Genomic DNA, 25,568 nt, shown 5'->3' with positions numbered 1-25,568 from the left:
AGTTGAGTGTCCAACTCTTGATTTCAGCTCAGGTCATGATCCCTGGGTCGTGGGATTGAGCCCTGCCTAGGGCTCTGCGCTGAGCATGGAGCCTTCTTGAGATTCTCTCTCTTTCCCTCTGCCTCTCTTCCCCATTCTTGCTCTCTCTCTCTCAAATAAGTAAGTAAAAATTAAAAAGCAAAACAAACCGTAGGTGGTTACACCATGAAGACTGTGGGTAAACACCTAGAAGGAAAGCTCAAGTGTGCTAATATGTGTAAGATAAGATTCCTGTGCAAATGGTCGTGTCTAGATTCAAAACTGTTCCTTCTCAGGCAATTTAAATAAAAGCTAAAGGCATGTGCTCTTGGGACCTGCCTCTCAGTCCACGGTCTTCAGACGAGCAGCAGCAACAGGGACTGGGAGCTGGTTAGAAATTCCAAACCGGGGGGTGCCTGGGTGGCTCAGTTGGTTAAGCGTCCGACTTCAGCTCAGGTCAGATCTCATGGTTCATGGGTTCGAGCCCCACATCAGGCTCTGTGCTGACAGCTCAGAGCCTGGAGCCTGTTTCAGATTCTGTGTCTTCCTCTCTCTCTGCCCCTCCCCCACTCATGCTCTGTCTCTCTCTGTCTCGAAAATAAATAAACTATTAAAAAAAATTAAAAAAAAAAGAAAGAAATTCCGAACCGGAACCTGTATTTATTTATTTATTATTATTATTTTTTAATATTTTTATTTATTTCTAGGAGAGAGAGAGAGAGACAGCGTGAGCAGGGGAGGGTCAGAGAGAGAGGGAGTCACAGACTGAAACAGGCTCCAGGCTCTGAGCTGGCAGTCAGCACAGAGCCCAACGCGGGGCTAGAACCCATGAACCGCGAGATCATGACCTAAGCGAAAGTCGGACACTTAACCGACTAAGCCACCCAGGCGCCCCCGGAACCTGCATTTAAACAGGATCTCTCCACGAGGTGGTTCATATGCACCGCAAGGTTTGAGAAGCCTAGAAAACCCAATATCCATCTCAAAATGTGATCTCGTTAGGACAGCGGTGTTGCTGTTGAAAATGCAAATGGAGCGTTCAAATATTGTTTCATAAACGGTGGGGGGGGATGGCAATATTCCTTAATAAATATGTTTTATAATACATTATATGTAACTAAATTGATATTGTAGCAGTTATGATTATGGGCCCTGGAGCCACTTGCTTGTGCTTATTATCTAATTCTTACAGTTTTTTTTAAAGCTGTGTGTCCTTTGGTCACTTGACTCTTGTCTACCTCAATGCTCTCATCGGTAAATTTAAAACAAATGTTAAAAGTGAGGTGGAGGGGCGCCTGGGGGGCTCAGTCGGTTGAGGATCCAGCTTCAGCTCAGGTCATGATCTCACGGTTCGTGAGTTTAAGCCCCTCGTCGGCTCTGTGCTGACGGCTTAGAGCCTGGAACCTGCCTCAGATTCTGGATCTCCCTTTCTCTCTGCCCCTCCCCTGCTTGCGCCTCTGTCTCTGTCTCTCTCAAAAATAAATAAACGCTAAAAAAATAATTAAAAGTGAGATGGTTATGGTGTATATTTAATATGCTCGAATGTTTGGAAACATGAAGTGATTCTGTATGAGCTGGTGGGGTTCATTTCAGTTTGTTCTAAGTTGGATTCGGCCCAAGTCTCTGCTCTCAGGCTGTATTTGTGTTGACCACCTCTGCTGAGCTCAGTAAACAGCTGGGTAAAGTCTTCAAATGTAAACAATCTATTCACTGAATAGATGTAAACCCAGGAGACTTTGAAAAGCACAGAGAAGCTGCACTTTGCCCAGTGTCATTCTACAGGACCATCCCCCCAAGTGCGCTTCACCGCGGGTGGATAGGGTGGATAATGGCCGGCGTTACCGCACGGCATGGGGGCCAGAGGTCTCTCCCAGAGACACTGAGATATGCAGGAGGCTGGGACCCAGACGGGAAATCCCAGCTCAGAGATTGTCTCTGGGTAGACGAAAGAGAGGGCTTGGAACTATTTCTCTTTTGGCTCGGACCTTGAGAGGTGCGGAGACCCAGTGCGAGTGTTTGGGGGCGGGGGTGATCAGGGGTCAGATCTTGGGGAAGGTCGCAGTGAACAAGTCCAGATGCCATCGATAAGCCAGCTGTCTACTCTGAGCGTGCCGGTGTCCCAAGTCTTTAGAAAAGTCTTGGCCCCCGTGCCCTGGCCTTGACCCGGCTATGCTAAAGGGGTCCATGGGAAGGGCGTGGGTCCCTGAGTCTGAGGTCAGCCTGAGAACGGTGGGGTAGTTTGTACTGAGTGAATGAGATAGGGTCACTCTTACTTCTTTTTAAAATTTTTTTTAAAGTTTTTTTTTTTTTTTTAATTTCTAGGAGAGAGAGAGAGAGACAGCGTGAGCAGGGGAGGGTCAGAGAGAGAGGGAGATACAGACTCTGAAATAGGCTCCAGGCTCTGGGCTGGCAGTCAGCACAGAACCCGATGCGGGGCTCGAACCCACAAACCGCGAGATCATGACCTGAGCGATAGTCGGACGCTTAACCGACTAAGCCACCCAGGTGCCCCTTTTTTAAATTTTTTAATGTTTATTTATTTTTGAGACAGAGAGACAGAGTGTGAGTGGGGGAGGGGCAGAGAGAGAAGGAGACACAGAATCTGAAACAGGCCTCAGGCTCTGAGCTGTCAGCACAGAGCCCGATGCAGGGCTCGAACCCAAAACCATGGGATCATGATCTGAGCCGAAGTCGGAGGCTTAACCGACTGAGCCCCCCGGGTGCTGCGAGATAGGGTGACACTTAGAGAAGAGTGTTGGGGCTTCCGAGCCCAGCCAGCAGGGAGTCCTCCCCAATGTCACGGTCCCCAAGGCCACCTGATAGGATGGGATTCAGAAAGGCCGCTACATGGTTTGCACAGCGAAGGGCTATAAATAAAAATGTTTTAAGTTTATTTATTTGGAGAGAAAGAGAGAGAGTGCAGGAGGGGCAAAGAGAGAGGAAGAGAGAATCCCAGGCAGGCTCTGCACTGTCAGCATGGGGCCCGATGCCAGGCTCGAACCCACAAACCGTGAGATCATGACCTGCACTGAAATCAAGGGTCAGACGCTTAACCAACTGAGCCACCGGGGCCCCCTGGGATATAGATAATTTTTTAAAGCAAAGGTAAAAGGTGCACAGGGCACTGTCCATGCGAGACCAGGCAGGAGCTCCCAGGTGCCCTCCTCAGGGTCGCTGCAGAGACTGCATGTGACACGTAAAGTGTGAGCAAGCAGGGGAGCTCCCCTGAGCTGGGGGCCCGGGGTTTCTACTGGAGGTCGATGGTGCCGGTGCTCACCCCTCAGCCACTGTCTCCAGTCCCCAGCCCCCCGGCCACACAGAGACACTCCCAGCAGGCAGGATGTCCCAAGGGCCAGGGGTTGCTTCCCAGGAGCCAAAGTCCAGTCCTTTCTTTGAGACGTGCAGGGTGCTGGGCACTCGGAGCCCTTACTACACCCTCGCACGTGCCACACTCAAAGGCTCCCCCTTTACTCATGCAGGAAGGTGGCAGATCAGGGGGCCTGGGCCCACTACGCTGGCTTGCAGGAGACGGGAGGAGACGCTGGTCAGGGTGGCCAACACCAGAGTGTGGCTCCAGCCCCAAGGTCGGCCTGCAGGGGCCTGTAGCTGCACAGGCTGAAGCTGGACCTGCATGCACGAGGGGCTGGCGGCCCATCCTGCGCTGCCCGTGCCCCGTTCCCCCCTCCGCCCCCCGAGCTCCGGGGCGGCCCTTGTCAGCGGGTCAGCGGTGAGCCTTGTTCTTGGCACAGAATGACCGGGGGCGGGGGGGCGCCTGGGTGGCTTAGTCGGTTAAGCGTCCGACTTTCGCTTAGGTCATGATCTGGCGGTTCGTGGGTTCGAGCCCTGCGTCGGGCTCTGTGCTGACTGCCAGCTCAGAGCCTGGAGCCTGTTTCAGTCTGTGACTCCCTCTCTCTCTGACCCTCCCCTGCTCACGCTGTCTCTCTCTGTCTCCTAGAAATAAATAAAACATTAAAAAAATTTAAAAAAAAAAAAAAGAGAGAGAGAGAATGACCAGGGGGGCGCATGCCCAGAGTTGGAGCAAAAAGAAAGCCCGCACACAGTTCAGCCCAGAGTCGTCCAAGCCAGTGGCTCCCACCTCCCTGCGGGTCCCTCCCAGTTAGTCTTAAATCCAAACTGAGCTTGGTTCTTTCCAGTACTCTCCTCAAAGCACGAAGAAGAATCCCAAGGTGGGATTCTTGACAAATGTCAAGGGGTGCCTGGGTGGCTCAGTCGGTTAAGCGTCTGATTCTGGTGCAGGTCAAGATCTAGTGGTTTGTGAGTTCGAGCCCTGCGTCGGGCTCTGTGCTGACAGCTCAGAGCCTGGAGCCTGCTTCAGATTCTGTGTCTCTCTCTCTCTCTCTCTGTTCCTCCCCTGCTCTTGTTCTGTCTGTCCCTTAAAAATAAATAAACATTAAAAAATTTTTTTAAATGCACAAAGCGGGCAAGAGGCAGCCCAGGTCACATCCCTAAGCAGGTGTAGGCGGGTGTAGGGGGAGCACCTCTGTTTCCTCGAGGAGCCTGCACGGAACCAAAAGCAGGTCTCCGGAGGTCCTGGGGGCAGCTGGACGCGCACGCGCAGGAGCCCAGAAGAGCCCCAGCAGGAAGCCGGGTTCGGGCCTGGGCTCTAACAGCAAGGGAGCGGTGGCAGGTGGGGGGCCCGGCCCTCCTCGGCCTGAGAGCTCCCACCGGCGCTGTTCACCACCCATGGCTCCCGCAGCGCCCCCAGCATGTCTTCGGCCACGGAACGGCTACGCTGGCTTCCAGGAGGGTGTTTCCAACTCAGGTCGGAGCCTCTACCTGGGCCTCCCCAGAGCCCCCCTCTGCTCCCCCATGAAAAGTCGACAGCCGTGTGTGGCATGAAGCCGGGTTCACATTCCACCACTGCCAGCTTCACCCCTGCCTCCCGCCTGCCCCTCGATCTCCACTCTCCACCCACCAGTCACCAGCTGGCCCCCACCCTCCTCAGCCTAACTGCAGGCTGCTTTCTGTGTCTGAATACCCCTCCCCCCAGCCTGGGGAGGCCCTGGTGAGACCTGAGACGCCTGGGTAGTCACGACACCGTGTCATTATGGTCGTCCTGTCCCACGTTGGCACAGCCAGACGATCCTGGATGAGACAGAGACAAGCCCCATCTGGTCGGAAGCTAATCTAGAACGCCTGGTGGCCTGCTGAACGCTGCTATGCATGGGGCACTTCGGGCCATCTGTGACAGGTGACAAAGTAGGGACTGGCCCTTGGTCCTCCCGTTCTCCGTGCAGTGACTGCATCCAGCACCTGGGTGGGGGTGGCCACCTGAATGTGGCCATGTCCAGGCTCTACGCACAAGTGCCCATGAACTCTTGGGCAGAAGGTCCATCCACTGGTATGACGGCGCGGTCCTCCCTCAGAAACACGGACTTTGAAGCCTGCGGTCCCTGGAGGCAGATGCTGGGCATCGAGGCTGAGGGCTCCCAGATCGCGGTTACCCTGGGACAGCCCTGGGGAGGCAGAGAACAGGGCTGCGGGTGGCATGGCCCTTTGGCCCCACTGAGGGACTGTCCTGCAGGCGGGGAAGCAAGTAGGAGGAGCCAGAGTGCAGGGTCTGATGCAGGGTCGAGGGGTGGCTGCCCGCAGCTCAGCGCAGCCCCTGGCCAGCCGGGAACTCCACCGGTGCACGCGTACACACACGTACACATGTGCACACACTGGGGCCAATGCACAGATCCTGCCGATGCAGTCACTACCGAGGATGACGCAAACCTCCACAGGGACCCTGGCCACTCAGGCAGGCCCACTCCATCACCCGCGGACCAGCACGGCCCCTCATCACCAGGATCTGGCCTTGACGGGGCTGGGGTGGCAGGGGGGATGACCTGCTAAGGAACACAGTCTGATGCGGCCTGCTGGCCGTCAGGGTCATTGTCCTGTAAGACTCAGCAGAGGGTCCACCTCTTCGGTGACCTCAGCCCAGAAGGCCCCTGCTCTGCGCCTCCCTGGCATCCGAGCAAGCTCTACTGTCACGTTAGAATGTTCTGTAAAGTCAACCACAGCCCCCCCTACACTGCAGCGAGGAGCGTAGGTCTTACTCAGAATTGGGCCCTTGCCACCTGTCTGTCCGTCAGTAAGTAGATAAGGAATGTCTGCCGTGTGGGAGTTTATCAGAAGACAGGCTCTCACCCCCTAGATGTGTGGCCTTAGAGGAAGGATGTCCAAATGCTCACAGACTTCATAGTGGATGGTTGGGGTCGGGGGTCCCCTAAAAGCCCCAGGTTGCCCAGCTGCGGGCTTCCATGGGACGTGAAGATGGAGTTCAGTGGCAGGACTGGTTCTTGCCCTCAGCACCACAGAGGGAGCGATGATTTGGCCAGGTCTCCTTCAAAGTGTGCTATAACGTGAGGACTTCAGCTCAACCCTCAGCCCTGCTACCCACGAGGCAGTGACCTTGGACAAGGGCCCCCACCTCCCTTGAGTCACCCGAGGCAGAGAAGGCAGAGATAATATCCCACAGTTGCAGACCTTTGGTGACAAGTGTGTTAGGGATCTAAATGCTTGACACAGTAGGGGCTCAATAAATGCTCGTCCCCTGAATATCATATGACTTCACTCCTATGAGGGCTTCAGGGTATAAAACAGATGAACGTAAGGGAAGGAAAGCAAAAATAATATAAAAACAGGGAGGAGGACAAAAACATAGGAGACTCTTAAATATGGACAACAAACAGAGGGTTCCTGGCGGGGGGAGGGGGGAGGGGCTAAATGGGGGAGGGGCATTAAGGAATCTACTCCTGAAATCATTGTTGCACTATAGGCTAACTCACTTGGATGTAAATTTAAAAAAAAAATAGTAAAAAAAAGAAAATAAATAAATTTGTTATGAAAATCCAAAAAATAAAATAAAATAAAAACAAACGTTTGTCCCCGACCCGTGTCCACTCCTACCAAGGGGCGCTGACCATGGACATCTGCAAAGCTGGATGTGGTAGATTTCTGTTGCTGTGTTGCTCCTGTAGCAAATAACCACAAACTTGGGGGCCTAAGAGCAGCTGAGTGTCTTCTCTCACGGTTCTGGAGGTCACACGTCTGACATCAGTCTCCCCGGGCCAACAGCAAGGCCGGGGTCCCTACGGAGGCTCCAGGGGAGAAGCCGTTTCCTCGCCTTTCCCAGCCTCTGGGGGCCCCTGCGTCCTTGGCTCGCGGCCAATTCCCTATCTGCAAAGGCCACCTCTCCACGCTCTGCGCCTGACGCCCCGCCTCCTCTCTGATGGTGGCCCTACCTCCCTCTTGTAGGACACGTGTGATTGCATCGGGCCCGCCCAGACCATCTTGAACTTGACCACATCTGCAAAGTCTCCGGTAATCACACAGCCTCGAGTTCCAGGATTAGGACGCGGGCACCTTCTTGCAGCTCCCTGGTTCAAACTGCCAAACCAGACCCTTGGGAAGTCTACCCCAACTGTGGGGATTTGGACGGGTGGGACGGAGACTACCCTCTGTGCTCACCTCCATAGTATGTTCTGCTCTCTCAAAGATCATTTGAAGCAGGCTAAGTGGAGAAAAGTTAAGATTAAAATGAAGAAAGCCAGCAGCATTGTGAGGTTCCCAGGATCCCAGCTTCGTTGTGAAAGTACCGAGTCAACGCAAAGTCCTCCCTCAGATGCCAAGTATGCTGACACCCGTGTCAGACCCTGACCCTGATCAGCTGACCCCCAGCGGGAAGGCTCGCTCCAACCAGCCTGGGTCCAGGGTAGGAAGGGGCCCCCCTGCAGACTCAGTGTGGACCCTCCCCTCCCACCCAGATAGGCTGGTGTGTCCACGGCCGCTGACTAACAAAGCCCCTGCCTGCTTGGGATGAGTGACAGACACCAATAATCTGGAAATGCTTTCTATACTCCATCACCCAGCTTCCTATGAACGTCTTCTTCTTCTGGCGAAACGTATCTCTGTGAAAACTGTTAAATTAGTTAAGTAGAACCCAGTGTCAGAATCCTGGCTACTGGCAAACTAGAATTAATTCAGGGTCTGGCTGTTTGCTCAAGCATCATTCCACACACTAGAAGTGTAACCTAGCAGTTCAGTAGAGTTCCCATGGTATGAAATAAAAATAGTATTTAAAAAAGATACAATCCCATGGCAGCCAGTGAAATTATAATCTTAGGAAAGTAATTTACAGGGAACTCATTGTCCGAGGCTCTCCCGTCACCAAGAACAGTGGGGGAATGCGCTCCATTGAGAAAAACTGTCACAAGTACTAATTCTTGTCGTTTACCTTCAAAGAGGAGTTTCCATGCTTCCGGGGCAACCAGCTATTAATAAGGGTCTGTCCTCAAATGCTGGTGAAGGGCATACCACAATCACGCCTAGATGTGGTCCGAGGTAACTGCAGGGATTCCCTTATCCTGAGAGCTCACCGTAGGCCAGACTCTCCATGGGGATTCTCACATCTCAGCCTTTTGACAAGCCTGACGGAGGTGACATTGGCCGCTTTCCCCATCAGTCGAGTGGGAAAGGGAGGTTATTAGTGTGTTTGGAGTATCGCACACCCAGGAAGAGTCAGGATGGGAATCCAGGAAGTGTGTGTGATCTCAGCTCCTGCCCAGTGCTTGGCTGGTCGACCACGAACCTAACGCTTCTTATAACCAGTTCAGAAAGAATGGAGAGGGCATCCTTTGCTCGTGATTTACATCTTTTTTTGAGTGCTATACATGCCAGACATAGGGGATCCCTGAGCAAAGTTAGGAAGACCGCCGTTAGAACCTGGTACGATGGACAAAGGGGCTGGGAGAGAAGAGGGAGGTCGGGGAGGGCTTTGGGGGCAGCGACCTAGGGAGGGTCTAGGTAGGGGAGTGGAGGGGCCAGTGAGGGGTTCGAGGAACGCCACTCTGGCTGAAGCTGGGACAAGGTCTTTGAAGCTGATGTACCTGCCTTAGACCCAGGCCGCACCTGCTCTCAGCCCAGCTGCCCTTGGCCCAGCGCCACAAAGACACTCTTCTCAGGAAGTAGGACGGGGGCCCCTCGGTCACCTTGCGTGTCTGTGCCTGGGCTTGGAACCAGCTCTTCTCCCTTCCTCCCTCCCCACTCTCGCTGGGCTGGCTGTCATAGCCTTCCTAGGTGTAACTTTAAGCTGTTTCGGGTTTATTGGACAATTCATATGCAGAACAGAAAAAAAAATTTTTTTTTTTTTAAGTCACATCAGCTACTTTTTTGTGTGACGGTCCACCAAGATCTATTTTTTTCTTGTCAGCAACTCTCAGGAACAAACTGGGAAGCTTTCTCGCCTCTGGTTTAAATTTACTTCAACCAAACCTGGCCAGCACAAAGGCTGTTCCCCTGAACCCTGAGCCCAATCTCTCCTGTCCAGGGTGACAAGGGACTCGACCTCTTGAGATACAATTTCTCCCTGTGTATCTAACTAAGCTATTTAACAAATACTAGAATTCTCTCTCAAGCTAGGTGCTGTGACTTTATTAATTGTAGGAAAGCTGCATGTCTCAGATTCTGCACGAGTCAACTCACGAGCGCCAGTAACAACAAACCCAAGAGACTTCTTAAAATCTACTGTCTGTCCTCAAGTTTATCTCCAACACTCGCTGCTTAAATGAAGTGCGAGGACATTTAGGGAACCACCGACCTAGGAAACAAAAACTACCTGAAATCATGTGACGGTTTAAGCTTCTAAAACAACCTCAGCTGTCTCTAAAGGGTGTATGAACACAGTATGTTGAAGTTGTGACGATAAGCTAATAAATCACAAAGACACAAGCCCAACATACTCCAGTGGAAAGCTGTGAAGCAGACCTTGCATTTCAAAATAGATGATGTGGGATATTGCTGTTTGTACAAGAACTTTGGTGTCACTGTTCTAATTATCACAGTGAATTCTAATTATACAGATCATTAAAATTATTCAGACTGACATAAGATAGCATCTTCAATTTTCTACTTGCTAACGACGCGATAAGCATATAGGGGAAAAAAAGTATTAATTAACTTCTGGAAAGAACATTTCTGTTTCTGGAGAGCTTAGGGATTTCCTTAACCATTGGAGCTCTCTGGCAACTGATACGATCTCACCGTGATTCATGAGCACCGGAGCGAGATTATTCAGTTGGGAACCTTCCCCTGGTCCTCATAGTCTGGGGCGGCTTCTCCCACTGTTTCCCTGCTAATCTTATCATTTCATTTTTCAGACGAACCTGAAAGGCATGTTGGCAGATCTAAGGAAAAGCCAAAAAATGGCAAGATTATGCTAAGTTACCGACTATACAGCAGATGTGAAGGTGAGGAACAATTTTGCTGTCATATGTGAACCCCATGGCCCGGGGCTCCTCCAGGGACAGTATGAAGTGATTTGTCAATGTTCTCTCCAAAGGCCAAGGTCACAACCTTGGCTCTGCCGCCTCACAGCAGCAGCACGGGGGACACCTAGAGCCTTCCTTCTAGTGTCTACACTTCCATTTGTAGAACAGGAAAGGTCACTTGGCTGAGCTCCAACCTCCCTTAGGGGGTCTATGTAAACTCATTTTGAGCAGTCACCAAGGCAATGATGGGGTGGAGTGCGCAATTCATGTACTAAAAAACCTTGTGAGAACAATTTGCTTTTCTCTCTCTGAAGCCCTGAGCTCAGAGACTGGCCAGGAGCTGCCCTCTAACCAGACTGGGCGGTCTGGTCTCCAGTGCAGTGGGGGTGGGGCTCCCACTTTCCTTTCTTTCGGAATCCCCAAAACCTCTTTGGGAGGCAGGGTGGCAGGGACCCAGAAGGTCCATCCTACCTCCGTCAGCCTGTTTTCAGAGCTTTTTCAAGAAGTGCTCAAGAGGATTAAATACACAGAACAAGCCTGAGAACGGCCCTGGGGAATGAGCCACTCTTCCTTCCTCGTCACCTTGCCCTTTTCACAAAAACCTGCATTCTCTGTCCTTCCTCTGCCACCGGAAAGGTGCAATTCCAACAGATGCTCTGTTTAAGGCCCTGGAGATTAATGAAGGCCTCTGGGGACACAAAGGCGCTTGGTGACAGGATGGCTTTCTTCCCAGGAGCCACTGTAAAGCTCACCTCCGGCTTCGCCTCCAGCCTCAGGACAGAGAAACACTGGGAGTCTTACAAAGAGATAGAGATACCGCACTGGAGGAATCTCTGCTAGGATTCCAATTAACCCCTTTTTTATTAAGACCTTATTTTTTTTTATGTGCCAAATCTTTTTTTTTTTTTTTTAATTCCAGTATAGCCAACATACTTCGGCTAGTTACGTAGTTACATTAGTTTCAGGTGTACAATATAGTGATTCAACGGCCCCATATATTACTTGGTGCTCATCATCCCCATCACCTATTTCACCCATCCCCCCACCCACCTCCCCTCTGGAAACCATCAGTTTGTTTTCTATAGTTAAGAGTCGGGTTTGTCTTTGTTCCTTGGTTTCTTAAATTCCACATATAGTGAGATCAAATGGTATGTCTTTCTCTGACTTAACTTCACTTACCATTTACTCTCTAGATCCATCCATGTTGTTGCAAATGGCAAGATTTCATTCTTTTTATAGCTGAATAATATTCCATTGTAGATCTATACTATATCTACTTTATCCATTCATCTATGAAATAGGACCCTTGAGCTGCTTCCATAATTTATAGTGCTGCAGTCAACACAGGGGTGTACATATCCCTCCAAACTAGTGTGTTAGTATACTTTAAATACTCAGTAGTGCAATTACTGGATTGTATGGGAGTTCTACTTTTTACTTAAGGAAACTCCATACTGTGTTCCAGAGTGGCTTCACCAGTTTGCATTCCCACCAACGCACAGGAGGATTCCCCTTTCTCCACCTCCTCACCAACACCTCCTACTGTTTCCTGCATTGTTGATTTTCACCATTCTGACAGTTGTGAGGTGGCATCTCGTTGTGGTTTTGATTTGCATCTCCCCGAGGATATGATGTTGAGCATCTTTTCATGTGTCTGTTGGCCATCTGGATGTCTTTTTTGGAAAAATGTCTATTCATATCCTCTGCCCATTTTTAATTGGATTATTTGTTTTTTAAGTGTTGAGTTGTATCAGTTCTTTATATATTTTGGATACTAACCCCTTATCGGAAGTCATTTGCAAACCTCTTCTCCTATTCAGTACGAGGGTTTCGTTTTGTTTTTTCCTTTGTGCAGAGTTTGATGTGGTCCCAATGGTTTATTTTCACTTTTATTTCCCTTGCCTCAGGAGACCTGTCTCGAAAAATGCTGTTATAGTTGATATTGGAGAAATTGCTGCCTATGCTCTCTTCCAGACTTTTTATGGTTTCACGTCTCACATTTAGGTCTTTAATCCATTTTGAGTTTCTTTTTGGTATAATGTAAGTGGTCCAGTTTCATTCTTTTGTATGTAGCTGTCTTGTTTTCCCAACACCATTTATTGAAAGGACTTTTTCCCATTGCATATTCTTTAAAAAAATTTTTTTTAAATGTTTTATTTATTTCTGAGAGAGAGACAACATGAGCAGAAGAAGGGCAGAGAGAGAGGGAGACACAGAATCTGAAACAGGCTCCAGCCTCTGAGCTGTCAGCACAGAACCCGACGCGGGGCTGGAACCCACGAACCGTGAGATCATGACCTGAGCCGAAGTCGGAAGCTTAACTGACTGAGCCCCCCCAGGCGCCCCTCCCATTGCATATTCTTGCGTCCCTTGTTGAAGATTAACTGATCATATAATTGTGGGTTTACTCTTCTGTTCCATTGATCCATGTGTCTATTTTTATGCCAGTGCCATACTATTGATCACTATAGCCTTGTAACGTAACTTGAAATCTGGAATTGTGATACCTCCAGGTTTGTTCTTTTTTTTTTTTTTTTCAAGATTGCTTTGGCTATTTGGGATCTTCTGTGGCTCTATACAAATTTTAGGACTGTTTGTTCTAATTCTGTGAAAAATGCTGTTGGCATTTTGGTAGGGACTACACCGACTGTATAGATTGCTTGGTTAGCACAGACATTTAACCAGTGTTTGTTCTTCCAATCCATGAGCATGGAATGTTTTCCATTTGCGTCTTCAGTTTCTTTCATCAGTGTTTTATAGTTTTCAGAGTACAGGGCTTTCACCTCCCTGGTTAAGTTAATTCCTATGTAATTTATTTACTTTTGGTGCAATTATAAATGAAACTTTTTTTTTTTTTTTAACTTTCCTTTCTGCTGCTTCATTATTAGTGTCTAGGAATGAAGTGGATTTTAAATTCTATGACTTTCCTGAATTCCTTCATCAGTTTTGGTAGATTTTTGGTGGGGTGGGGTGTTCAGGGTGTTTTCTACATAATATAGTGTATATACCACATTTTTTAAGAAAATAAAATGCTCAGTGGATTCCTGTCTTCGGAAGATTTCTGGTGACGTCTCCCTGTCTGCCAGTAGCTCAGCTTGTGAGCACCAGACCTCAGGGGCAGGCGAGCGGGGCTGCCTCCTCCAGCCTCGGCCACTTGCTTCTCGGCCGGCCGCCTGGGCGCCCGGCTGGACCGTCAACACCTGGCACTCACAGGGCTTACCTTCCCTGGCGAAATCAGACCATCACATACTTTTTGGCCATTTTTATATCAAATTTAACAGAAGAGTATGAGATTCACTCCTCGTTTCTAAAAACAAGAGGTCAGAGGCACGTAAAATGCACACTGCTACAGACTGAATTTCGTGTCCCCTCATCATTCTGAGGTGGATACCCACCCCCAAGAATGGTGGTGCTGGAGGAGGGGGACTTGGGGAGGCGATCAGATGAGGGCAGGGTCCTCATGAATGGGATCTGTGCCATATAAAAGGGACCCCAGAGAGCTTCCTCCTGAAGACACGGTGAGAAGACACCGTCTATGAACCAGGCACAGCCCTCACCAGACAGCTAACCTGGGCTAGAGCCTTGATCTTGGACTTCCAGCTCCTAAGACCAAAAGAAATAAACATGTGCTGTTCAGAAGCGCCCCAGGTTGTGGGACTTTGCTGCAGCAGGCCCGAGCAGAGTAAGGTACAGTCTTTCTGCTATTCAGAATGAACGACTCACACGCAGGATCCCCGGGTTGGCAGTTTATTTTAAAAAAACAACACCCCAGTTATCACATCTTCTTCCTTGTCCATCATTTTTCTTAACAGAAGAAGCTACGAGAAGTTTGGGGAGATATATTATCTTTGCAGACGGACACATGTGCAGAGGACTCATGAAGAATGATTCAAGAGCTCCTCGTTTTACTCCTGAATCAGGCATGGAGCAAATGACAGTCTCCGAACAGATTCTGTTTACAGCGATACCCTAATACAACATTGAATTATTACAGTGCAGTGGTTATAATTAAGTTCACAATAGGATATGCGCAGCCCAAACACCAGACACACTCAAATCACCCAACTGCTTACAGGCTGGAGGAATCTGGGCGAGCAGCTGCCGTCTGGAGAGCGAAGACCAGAATCAGTAAGGCTTTGCCGGCAGGGAGTCTGGGCACCGGCAGCCCCTGCTGCTCTGGGAGGCCCCGGGGCCGCCCTCACTTGGAGTCTTGGTCCTTCTTTTCATCCACAAGGGCAGAGCGGATCCCCAGCTTTCTCAGTTCCTCCACCAGGTCCCCATTCTGGTGCATCTGCAGCAGAATGTCACAGCCCCCCACGAACTCGCCGTTGAGGTACACTTGTGGGATGGTGGGCCAGTTGGAATAGTCTTTAATGCCTACGGGGAGAGAACATTCCAGTGTCATTTCAATGGTCAGAGCGGAACTCTTCGTGGCAAAATCTGTTTCCTGCACGCACCCAGCGGGATGCTGGTGCTCCCTCCCCCGTCCCTGGGGGACACAGGGTGCTGGCCGCGGAGCAGAAGCCTTAGCATCAACTGGGTCACGGTTCAAACCCCACCTCCTCCAGTAACAAGCTATGAGGCCTCAGACAAGTTGCTCAGCCACCCACCCAGTCCCACCCCCATCTCACAGGGCTTTCGCGACACCACAACCAAGTAGGCGAGGCCCTCGTACACGCTCTGACACACAACCCGCAGGGACTGATGGCGGGGAACCGACCGGTTCCGCTAAGTCCCACAGCACGCACTGAGCCGCATTCTCCCCATTCATCCGCCGGCCGTGGCTTCGGGGAGACAAAATGTTAAAGAAACGCCATGCCTTCATTTCCAAACGGACTACTGAACATGGGTCCGCCAGGCACCAATGGTCCAACTCTGCCAATGACAGTCCCCACCTCACGGCTTTTATGCCTGTCTGGGTTGGTCACTGGTTTTTATCTTTAAGTCTCTGACCCAGAGAAAAATCCTTTCCTATGACCGACTGCAGCCCTCACCCCCTTCAGCCCCTCGGATGGGCTCCCCGCGGGGCAGGTGGATTTGGCTCAGCCCAGAACTCGCAGCGACTGAGTCAAAGCAAGGAGAAGCCCGAAGCTCGCTTAAGGCCCGTGTCCTGGGCCAGGAGCAGCGCCAGAGGAGGGGGACGCCCTCCCCGGTCAAGAGCTCCTGGAAGACGAGGAACCAACCAGCATGCATGTGATCAGTGCCGTGTGTGAGTGGCTCGGAGGACACCCAGAGGGCGCAGCTACGGGGCTTTTCTGTTCAGTTCTGGGCCATGAGGCTGATGCTCTTAACAAAAGAGGAACGAAAAAATGTGGTTTCAATCTTAAGACAGAAGGTTGCTCTTTCCTCACATTCTTCCAACCATTCTACTTCCTTCCTACTTGTGTGCTGAGATGAGAAACATGTTCAAAAACATATCCATCCAGGAAAACATGTGTCGGTTCTATTAAAAACAGAGGATGATCAAAAGCATGGCACATGACCACTAATCACTATATATTTGCTATTTTTACACATCTATAGATATTTTTTTACTTAAAAATTTTTTAATATTTATTTATTATTGAGAGACAGAGAGAGACAGAGCGTGAACATGGGAGGGGCAGAGAGAGAGGGAGACACAGAATCCGAAGCAGGCTCCAGGCTCTGAGCTGTCAGCCACAGAGCCCAACGCTGGGCTCGAACTCACAAACTGTGAGATCACGACCTAAGCCAAAGTTGTACCTCAACTGACTGAGCCCCCCAGGTGCCCCCATCTATAGATATTTTTAAATGGCCAAAACGAGCAGACAAATAAAACAGAAAAGTCAACAGCTTGTTCAAACAAAACACAATGCCATGAAAATTAAAAGTCGCTTGAGTGGCGGTTTTCACATAAACAAACTAAAAATACAAAACCTGGTCCTTGATGCCCTATAATTTATCAAACATTTATTTTCCTAATAAAACACAGCAACTTGAGTTATGGCCCCAATCCTAAGATACAATGTGTTTGTCTTTTAAAAAAAGGCACTGCTGGGGCGCCTGGGAGGCTTAGTCGGTTAAGCGTCCGACTTTCGCTTAGGTCATGATCTCGCGGTTCGTGGGTTCGAGCCCCGCGTCGGGCTCTGTGCTGACTGCCAGCTCGGAGCCTGGAGCCTGTTTCAGTCTGTGACTCCCTCTCTTTCTGACCCTCCCCTGCTCATGCTGTCTCTCTCTCCTAGAAATAAATAAAAACATTTAAAAATAAAATAAAATAAAATAAAAAAGGCACTGCCTTGGAAAACATAGTAACTAAGCTCTGAATCGCAGCACTGAAGACCGCCCCCCAGCCGAGAGCTTTATCTTTCTTCTCCAGACTTCTATGGAGAAATGGTTAGTGGTATAGGCCCCAGAAAGCACACTTTTTTTTTGAGGTAGATTTGACATATGACATTGTCTTATTTCAGGCATGCATTGTAACGATTTGATACTTGTATATATTACAAAATGATCACCACAATAAGTCTAGTTAACACCTGATCCCATTTACTGTTACAAAGGTTCTTTCCTGTGATGAGAACTTTTGAGATTACCTTAAAAGCTCACAAATATGCAATGCAGTATTGTTAACTATAGTCACTGTGCTGTACGTTATATCCCCAGAAAAGCACACTTCTAAAGCCGCTCCAAGGGTCTTAAAAAAAAATCACCTAGAGGTATGGGGCTCACTAATAAAAGGAAACCTTCAAGGGGCGCCTGGGTGGCTTAGTCGGTTAAGTGTCCGACTTTCGCTTAGGTCATGATCTCGCGGTTCGTGGGTTCGAGCCCCGCGTTGGGCTCTGTGCTGACTGCCAGCTCGGAGCCTGGAGCCTGTTTCAGTCTGTGACTCCCTCTCTTTCTGACCCTCCCCTGCTCATGCTGTCTCTCTCTCCTAGAAATAAATAAAAACATTTAAAAATAAAATAAAATAAAATAAAAAAGGCACTGCCTTGGAAAACATAGTAACTAAGCTCTGAATCGCAGCACTGAAGACCGCCCCCCAGCCGAGAGCTTTATCTTTCTTCTCCAGACTTCTATGGAGAAATGGTTAGTGGTATAGGCCCCAGAAAGCACACTTTTTTTTTGAGGTAGATTTGACATATGACATTGTCTTATTTCAGGCATGCATTGTAACGATTTGATACTTGTATATATTACAAAATGATCACCACAATAAGTCTAGTTAACACCTGATCCCATTTACTGTTACAAAGGTTCTTTCCTGTGATGAGAACTTTTGAGATTACCTTAAAAGCTCACAAATATGCAATGCAGTATTGTTAACTATAGTCACTGTGCTGTACGTTATATCCCCAGAAAAGCACACTTCTAAAGCCGCTCCAAGGGTCTTAAAAAAAAATCACCTAGAGGTATGGGGCTCACTAATAAAAGGAAACCTTCAAGGGGCGCCTGGGTGGCTTAGTCGGTTAAGTGTCCGACTTTCGCTTAGGTCATGATCTCGCGGTTCGTGGGTTCGAGCCCCGCGTTGGGCTCTGTGCTGACTGCCAGCTCGGAGCCTGGAGCCTGTTTCAGTCTGTGACTCCCTCTCTTTCTGACCCTCCCCTGCTCACGCTGTCTCTCTCTCTCTCCTAGAAATAAATAAAACATTTAAAAAAAAAAAAAAAAAGGAAACCTTCATAACCATCAGAATGTCTTCAGAGTACCAAATAGCTCGATATATTAGAATATCTTGATGAATTCGTGTTTTCATCATTTTGATACTTGATGCCACAGAGACGACTTAACAGATAAACTATATTTTATCCTTAAATACAGCCTATCTGAACTTCTTTCACAACGAAGCTGGTTACACATCTTTTTTTACTTTCAGGGGATTGGGAGTGGGTGTGGGAATTAAGAAATGTGGAAAGTAAATACCAGTCTCTTTTAATCCTTTGAAACTTTCTCAAATACCTTCTATATTGTGTCCATGTACCATTTATGGGCAGATTTTATACCTGGGTCTTTTCAATCAGTAATGCATTGTGTGATGCTTTCCAAGACTATGAAGAGCTACTGACTTGTTCAGGGAGTCCCGACCGACTTTTGAAACACACCATAAATGAAAGCAAATTTGCCACCTGAGGTCCCCCCCCAAAACCACATGCAGCCAATCCTAAAAAGTAGTTTTTTTTTTTTTTAAATAAAATCTTCGCTAAGTAAAAGAATGATTGCTTCCATCGATCATGTTTATAGTACCACATTCAACCAGAGCTTTAGGCTTGACTCCTTCATTACATTTCACATTGCTGCAGATCACACGTCCGGACCAGACGGAAGAGGCGGACACGCCACCAGAATCAACTGCTACCATTAAAACTACCAGGCAAGTGGGCTTTCCAGCTTCCTGAACATCCCCTGCCCACAGTCACGTGGGAGGGAGATGGCCTCTTTCCCAACCTCGGAGGCATTAAACTTACTTAATGACCTGCTAACTCACATTTCAGGAACTCAGAAGAACTGCGCCTCGGAGCCCACGATGGCAGTGGGGCAGTAGGCTAGGTGCCTCCTAGCTGACAGTTTATCAAAATGAAACCTACCTTCTCCTTTGGTTTTTAGACTAACAAAGGTTACAGGCAGCTGACAGCAAGGTAGAGCTTTAGCGTCTTAAAAAAAACCACTACGTTCCTTTTTTTAGACCTGTGATTACAAGTCTAAATATTTAAGGAGATAACCAGTGGATCCCTAGAGTGCGAAGCAAGTCACTTCTGATAATAAGAGACCACTGCTCACAAGTTGAAAATTAAAATGAATCCCATAGGTTCACCACTGTTTAAACATGGCTAATCTCCCACACTGTTTAATTTTCAAAGCCTGCAATATACTCTGGTAGTTCTTATAAATTTCACTCCGAATAACTCAGAATCAGAGAGAGAAACTCCTGAAAATTAGAAAATCGTGCCCAAGAATGGATTTTTAATGACAATTGTATTTTGAAGATGATAGATGACAATGATTCAACTCGGGACAAAAACTACTGACTGCAAAGGTCTACAGTAGGGTGACACCAGGAATTTGGGGTGACGAAAGAGATGGTCTGACAAAATCGATTCTATGTACACCTGCTGCACCACTGAAAAGAAATCAATATCCCAAAGCATCAAACCAGAGTGGAAATAAAGTACTTCAGAACTTTCGAAAGGTACTTTTCAAAATTCATCACGTTTCAGGACACTAGACTTCATTCCCGGGTTTGGACACCAAACAAATGATAAGAGCACCTTAACGATAGTTTTTTTTTTTCCTGACAGATTTTCATCAGAGGAGCTTCAGAGTCTGGGGCAGGGTAATTTTGCCTTGGGCAAGTCACACCGCCTCCACCTGGAGTTTTCCTAGGAAACAATGATGTCAGCACCCCATGAGGTCATCTGAGCTGAGACAGCAAGGGAAAGAGCAGACCCTCAACAGGGGAAAAGCAAAGGCTGGTGACACAGTGAACAAAGCAATGGCTTCAAGGACAGCTGGCTGTGGGTTGCGGGCCTGTAGATGCAGCCTCAGTCTCCCTACCTGCAAAGTGGGAGTAAATCCACGGCTCACGGATTTATTATGAAGGTGAAACGAGATCTAACTCTTGAAAGGATCGAGCTCACACATTCCAGGTACAAGGCGGACAGCCTCTCCACAGCACAGTCCCACCTCTCTAGAAATACGTGCAACAGAGGAAGCGCAGAAAAGAATGCTGACAAAATACCAGTCAGGTATTCCATGCGGCATGAAAATACTCACTTGCTGATAGGGCTGCTCAGTTTCACACTCTAAGTGTTTTACATACATACCCTCTGTATGTATGTAAAAGTCCTTCAAGGACTGCATAATTATCCCTATTTTGGAAGAAACTGAGGCTCAGAGAAGTTCTTTAACCGAAGTCGCAGGGCTGGCAAACAGCGGAGCCTGGATTTCCACCCAGGTTTCTAGGAATCCAAGGGCCAGGTTCCAGACCGCCACAGGTGGCCTCTGGCGGGCATGTCACCCCTGCCCACGAACCGTACAACTGCACATGTACCTGCCACACGTGGGGCCGTTTCACACCTGTAACGTCTGTATTCACAAATGGCATTATGCCGTGATTACCTTTTTCCAACTTACTTTGTGACTGAACACTGTAGTTTTTGAGATTCAGTCATATGAAATACATCTAGATCTAGTTCATTTTACCACAACTTAGCTTTTATCACCTGACTACACTGCGGTCTGTTTATCCAGTCTAATAGACCAAGATGCTTTCTGGCCAAGTTTTCATTATTACAGGCAATGCTTCAGTGAATCTTATGTCTTCTAACTTATACACAGGGATCTTCCTCGCTGGAGAAAGGGGTGGCAGACTATGGCCTTTGGGCCAAATGTGGTCCACTTCCTGTTTTTTGTAAATAAAGTTTTATTGGGACTCGGACACACCTACCTATCTTCCTACCTTCAGGCCACACGGGCAGAATGGACCGGTGTTGTTTCACAAAGACCTTTAAAAGGTCATCTGTCAGCCCCCACTCTAGACTATACCCAGGAGGGAAGCAGCTGGGTCCTCGGCTAGGGTCACCTTCAACTTGACCCGGCACTGACAGTAACTCCTCCAAAGTGTTGGTACCATTTTATTCTCTCATCTGCCGCATGTTAACACATCCATCGCACAGACCAGAAACACCACTCCTTAACCTGACTTTTTAACATTTGCCAAGGTCCCAGATTTGTTACTGTTGCCCAAATTTCAAAGTTCAAATGCTTAATATTCAACAATGGGATAATGGCTATTCATTCAACAGACACTGCTCCTCTTGAAAGGAATACAATGGTGATCTGAACACGAAGAAATTTAAGAGGGCTTCTGTTTTTAAAGAGCATGGAAGATGGTTTAGGTCATATGATAAATAAGAGAAGTATTTACTTATTCATTAAAATCATCACTGAAAGCTTGCTCCACATAAGCAATCTACATGGTACTCAGGCAATCTGGTCAGACAGGCTCCCTGCTCTCCAGAGGGCAAAGTGCTGAGCAGGGACACGCGTGATCTCAAATGTGTTTTTTAAGCAAAACAAAACAAACAAAAAACACCCAACAACTAGAAACTAGATCCAAATGTTAATAAAGGTGTATATAGACTTTCAGGTAGTTTTTTCATTTGCTTTATTACATCTGGCATTTCCAAGTTTCCTCGATAAGCATGTTACTTTTACAATGGAAAATAAAAGATAGTCCTTGTTAAAACCAGGTTTTGGAGGGGTGCCTGGGTGGCTCAGTCGGGGAGCATCTGACTTCAGCTCAGGTCATGATCTCACGGTCTGTGAGTTTGAGCCCCGCATCAGGCTCTGTGCTGACAGCTCAGAGCCTGGAGCCTGCTTCTGATTCTGTGTCTCCCCCTCTCTCTGCCCCTCCCCTGGTCACACTCTGTCTCTCAAAAATAAATAAACATTTAAAAAAATAAATAAATAAAACCAGGATTTGGACATGCTGACATCTGTCTGCTGGGACGCAATCCCTCTGTGGCTGCCTTGTGTGTGCATTCCAGAGAAACAGGAGAAAGAAAAGACCGGAGGACCTCACAGTCGTCTGTTCCCTGGGCTACAGGTTGAGACCTCTCTGCGTCGCACCTTGGGCCCCAGGCAGCCAGAACACGACAGCGTCGGTGGATGTTCTCCAAGCTCTGGGCCCTCTGTAAAGCAGTGGCACAAGAGAAAAGGAAGGACAGTTTTGCAGGAGCCCTTCTCTGGTTACTAGCAGTGACCTTGAGTCTGGGAAAGGTGCCGCTGTAGCACTGACTAGCAAAAGCAAGCAACAGACAGCTTCTCTGGGCAAACTCCAAAGAGCAGAGAATAAAGAGATGATGAGTCTGAATGGTTATTATGAAGTCTTACTCTGGCTAAACAAATCCCCACTGTGGGGGACGTCTGCACATGACCCTGCCTCCAGCCTCAAGGTTAACACTTGCCTGCGGGTTTCTTTTTCTAAGCGACAGAAAAGGTGTGTTATGCTCAACATCTATGCAACACATTTATTGACCAAGGTAACAATCTGGTATGAAACAAAATGGGAATGGCATCGCTGAAACTCAACGGTCAAGAAATTTAAGGGCTGGGGCGCCTGGACAACTCAGTCGGTTAAGCATCTGACTCTTGGTTTCAGCTCAGGTCATGATGTCACGGTTTGCGGGTTCAAGCCCCGTGTCGGGCTCCGCAGGGCTCTTTAGGGCTCCACACTGGCAGCGGGGAGGCTGCTTGAGATTCTCTCTCTCCCTCTCTCTGTCCCTCCCCTGCTTGTGCTCTCTGTCACACAAAAAAATAAAGCTTAAAATTTTTTTTTAAAAAATTTAAAAAAAAAGGAAACTTAAGGGCTAAATTCCTGTTGCTATTGTCTGAACACTTAGAATGTGAGACTTGGGGCGCTTGGGTGGCTCAGACAGTTAAGTGACTGACTCTTGATTTCGGCTCAGGTCATGATCCCAGGGTCATGGGCTCAAACCCGTGTTGGGCTCCGCAAAGACAACATGGAGCCTGCTTGGTATTCTCTCCCTCTCCCTGCCTCTGCCCTGCTCACGTACACATACTCTCTCTCAAAAACAAACAAACAAACTTAAAAAAAAAAAAAAAAAAAAAAAAGAATGTGAGGCTGGAAACCAGATCAGTGAAATGGAAGACGGGGACCTAAGTGCTGTGAGCCAACCTTCTTATTTCTGCTCCTCCTTTATCCTTATGTTCCCGGGTACCCCATCTCCGGTTATATTAAACAGAGCAGAAACCACAAACCAAAGACCTTCAAAACTTCATATTAAGCGGACTATTAACAACACACCTTTGTATTAACAGCCAGACCAGCAATTTGCAGGGGAGCTGTGGCAAGGTCCCCACCGAAAGATTACAGAGTAGTTTCTCCTATCTTATCTTTTAGGCTGAGCAGCACTGCTGGGTGAAGACCGCAGATTCCCTCCTCCTCCTCCCCCCCCACCTTAAAAAGAAAAAAAAACAACAACCCACAACCCAAGGCCTAGTGACCAGTGGCATTCTAGCAGGAAAACACAGATCATGAGCATGAATTCAGGGCAAGATCACACAAGCTGGTAATATTAACCTGCTTTCACCCCTCCTAGTTTCCTAGTTTCCACCCACAGAAACCAAGAGTTTCCCCCCACAGAAACCAAGAGTTTCCCAGGGATTAATTTGGGGCGGGGGGGCGGGGGAGGGAATACTTTGAAAACCAAAATAACCCAATAATAAGACAGCTACCATTTAGTGGATGCCTTCTGTATGCCTGGAGAAAAGGATGGACCCTTTCTAAAAAGTTTTACTTTCTCTTTTTTCCTCATGCAAACTTTGTCAAGTCTGCTTTCCTTATCTTCCTGCCACTGGAAAAGAAAACGAAGTGATGGGATTTAAGGCTGCAGAGGGATGACAACCCAAAACCTTTCCACCACCCTGGCCAGTCTCATCAAGCAGAAAAGACTACGGACTGGTCGTTTCAACTGGAGAATAACAGTCCTAAATAGGTAACAAGAAAATGGAGAATTCTAGTCCTAGAATAACAGAAAGGCTGGCTCTGTAAAACTGTTTTTGGAGCACTGTAACTTAAGAATAGCGCTAGGCTCAGGGAGAGGCCAGGATTCAGCCACTGGAAGTTTCTAACAGGAATGCAGGAGCCTAAGCCACCCTCTAGGAGGTACGTACAGCCTCCACCTTTCTCTGCCAACCCTGACGCAGGACCTTAAGCCAAGGGGCAGGTCAACACACTCCTCTGTCCCCTTCCTCCTCCCCCACTAAGATAAAATACGCGAAAGCCTGTCAATAAGGTTCCTGGCACGGTGCTTATTAGAAGAGGTACTACTTAGCTGTCAGGGCCCTCCCTCCTGTCCCCTGTGCAATGCCACAGGACCTGCTGCATCTGGCCCAGGCCCTCACTGATCCTTGCGGTTCCTTGAGCTCCAAGCTTGAGTTTGCTAGGGCACAGGGTTCATTCCTTATCTCTCTGCCCACAAGCCTCTCCACGCCCCAGCACGCCCCCTCCCCCACGATCCTAACCTGCCCTTGAGTATCTAAAAACAAATTTCATGGGGCGCCTGGGTGGCTTAGTCGATTGAGTGTCCGATTTTCGCTTAGGTAACGATCTCGCGGTTCGTGGGTTCGAGCCCCGCGTCGGGCTCTGTGCTGACTGCCAGCTCAGAGCCTAGAGCCTGTTTCAGAGTCTGTGTCTCCCTCTCTCTCTGACCCTCCCCTGTTCACGCTGTCTCTCTCTCTCTCCTAGAAATAAATACATTTAAAAAAAAAAAACTTTGAAAAAAAAATAAAAAATAAAAACAAATTTCATGACTTTTTCCTCCCACATCAAGTGATCCCAAAAGTAGTCCAAAAGCTGTGTCAAGGCCCTCCTTTTAACAAGAGAGGATGATTCCTGACACCCTGAGCCTTGAAGCACCAGCCAGCCTCAGACAAAGGCAACCTCGGCCCTTCCTCCACCATCAACAGCACGAGCTCCTTAACATGAGCGAGGCCAGCCTCCTCAACGTGTCCCCCAGAGTGCCTGCCTCCTAGTGGATCTTATGCATCCCTTCTTGCTTCCCTTCCCCACCACCGTCCCCCGACTGAGGCTGAGAGATCTGGCCCCAAAACGCCTGTCTGGGGTCAGCGTGGGGACCGGTGAACAGCTAGGACTTACCCAATGCCCAAGTTGGCAAGAGTACCAGAAGCCCAGATCCTCAAGACCCACATCCAGCCGATCATGCCCCCACCCGACCCCGAATACTGAGTAGTAACCCGCGCCCTAGCCCCGCTCGAGCCCCCAGACAGCTCTGGCGCGACACACCCAGGCCCCGCGGAGCGGCCCCGGCCCGTCGCCCCCCACCCGGCGGACCCCGCCTGACCTTGCCGGAGCTGGGGGTCGTCCAGCACATTGTAGGCCGCGTAGTCGCGGACGCCGTGCAGCCGCAGGATCTGCACCACCGCGTTGCTGAAGCCGCACTGGGGCCGCTCCGGAGTCCCCTTGAGGAAGACCACCACCTTGTCCTTCTTCACCAGCGCGTCCAGTTGCTCCGCCGAGCCGCCCCCGCCGCCGCCGCCCGAACCCGCCGCCCGCACGCCGGGGCCCCACAGGCCGCCGCCGCCTGCGCCACGCCCCCAGCGGAGCAGAGCCGCCGCCACCCGGCCCAGGGACCCGCTCATTCCCGCACGCTGGCCGGAGCCTTCGACGGCCCGGGACCTCGGCTCACCCCCGGGAGCCTTCCCCGGGCCCGCGGCAGTCCGGCCCGCCCCCCGGGGGCCCTCATTGGGCCGGCTCCGAATTCCTCTCCGTGATTG

General features: G+C 49.1%; 1 protein-coding gene across 1 annotated transcript; it reads right to left on the bottom strand.

Annotated features, from left to right (window-relative positions):
• Positions 1 to 14,026: 14,026 nt before the first annotated feature.
• On the bottom strand, positions 14,027 to 25,490 carry GLRX5 (glutaredoxin 5). Its single transcript, XM_039254576.1, has 2 exons — positions 25,136 to 25,490; positions 14,027 to 14,672 (listed from the first exon to the last, which is right to left on the bottom strand). Exons 1-2 carry the CDS (start codon positions 25,431 to 25,433, stop codon positions 14,494 to 14,496), a joined length of 477 nt encoding a protein of 158 aa, XP_039110507.1. The 5' UTR covers positions 25,434 to 25,490; the 3' UTR covers positions 14,027 to 14,493.
• Between the last annotated feature and the right edge of the window lie 78 nt (positions 25,491 to 25,568).

The sequence above is a fragment of the Hyaena hyaena genome, unplaced genomic scaffold (genome assembly GCF_003009895.1).
Source record: "Hyaena hyaena isolate Hyena2069 unplaced genomic scaffold, ASM300989v1 scaffold_493, whole genome shotgun sequence".
Taxonomy (NCBI): domain Eukaryota; kingdom Metazoa; phylum Chordata; class Mammalia; order Carnivora; family Hyaenidae; genus Hyaena; species Hyaena hyaena.
The sequence above is the reverse complement of the archived record's forward strand: the minus strand, read 5'-3'. Positions and strand labels throughout refer to the sequence as shown.

Coding starts and splice junctions, on each gene's coding strand:
- GLRX5 (XM_039254576.1), bottom strand. CDS start 25,433: ATGAGCGGGTCCCTGGGCCGGGTGGCGGCGGCTCTGCTCCGCTGGGGG. Junction 14,673..25,135: donor CGACCCCCAGCTCCGGCAAG/GTCAGGCGGGGT, acceptor CTCTCCCCGTAG/GCATTAAAGACTATTCCAAC.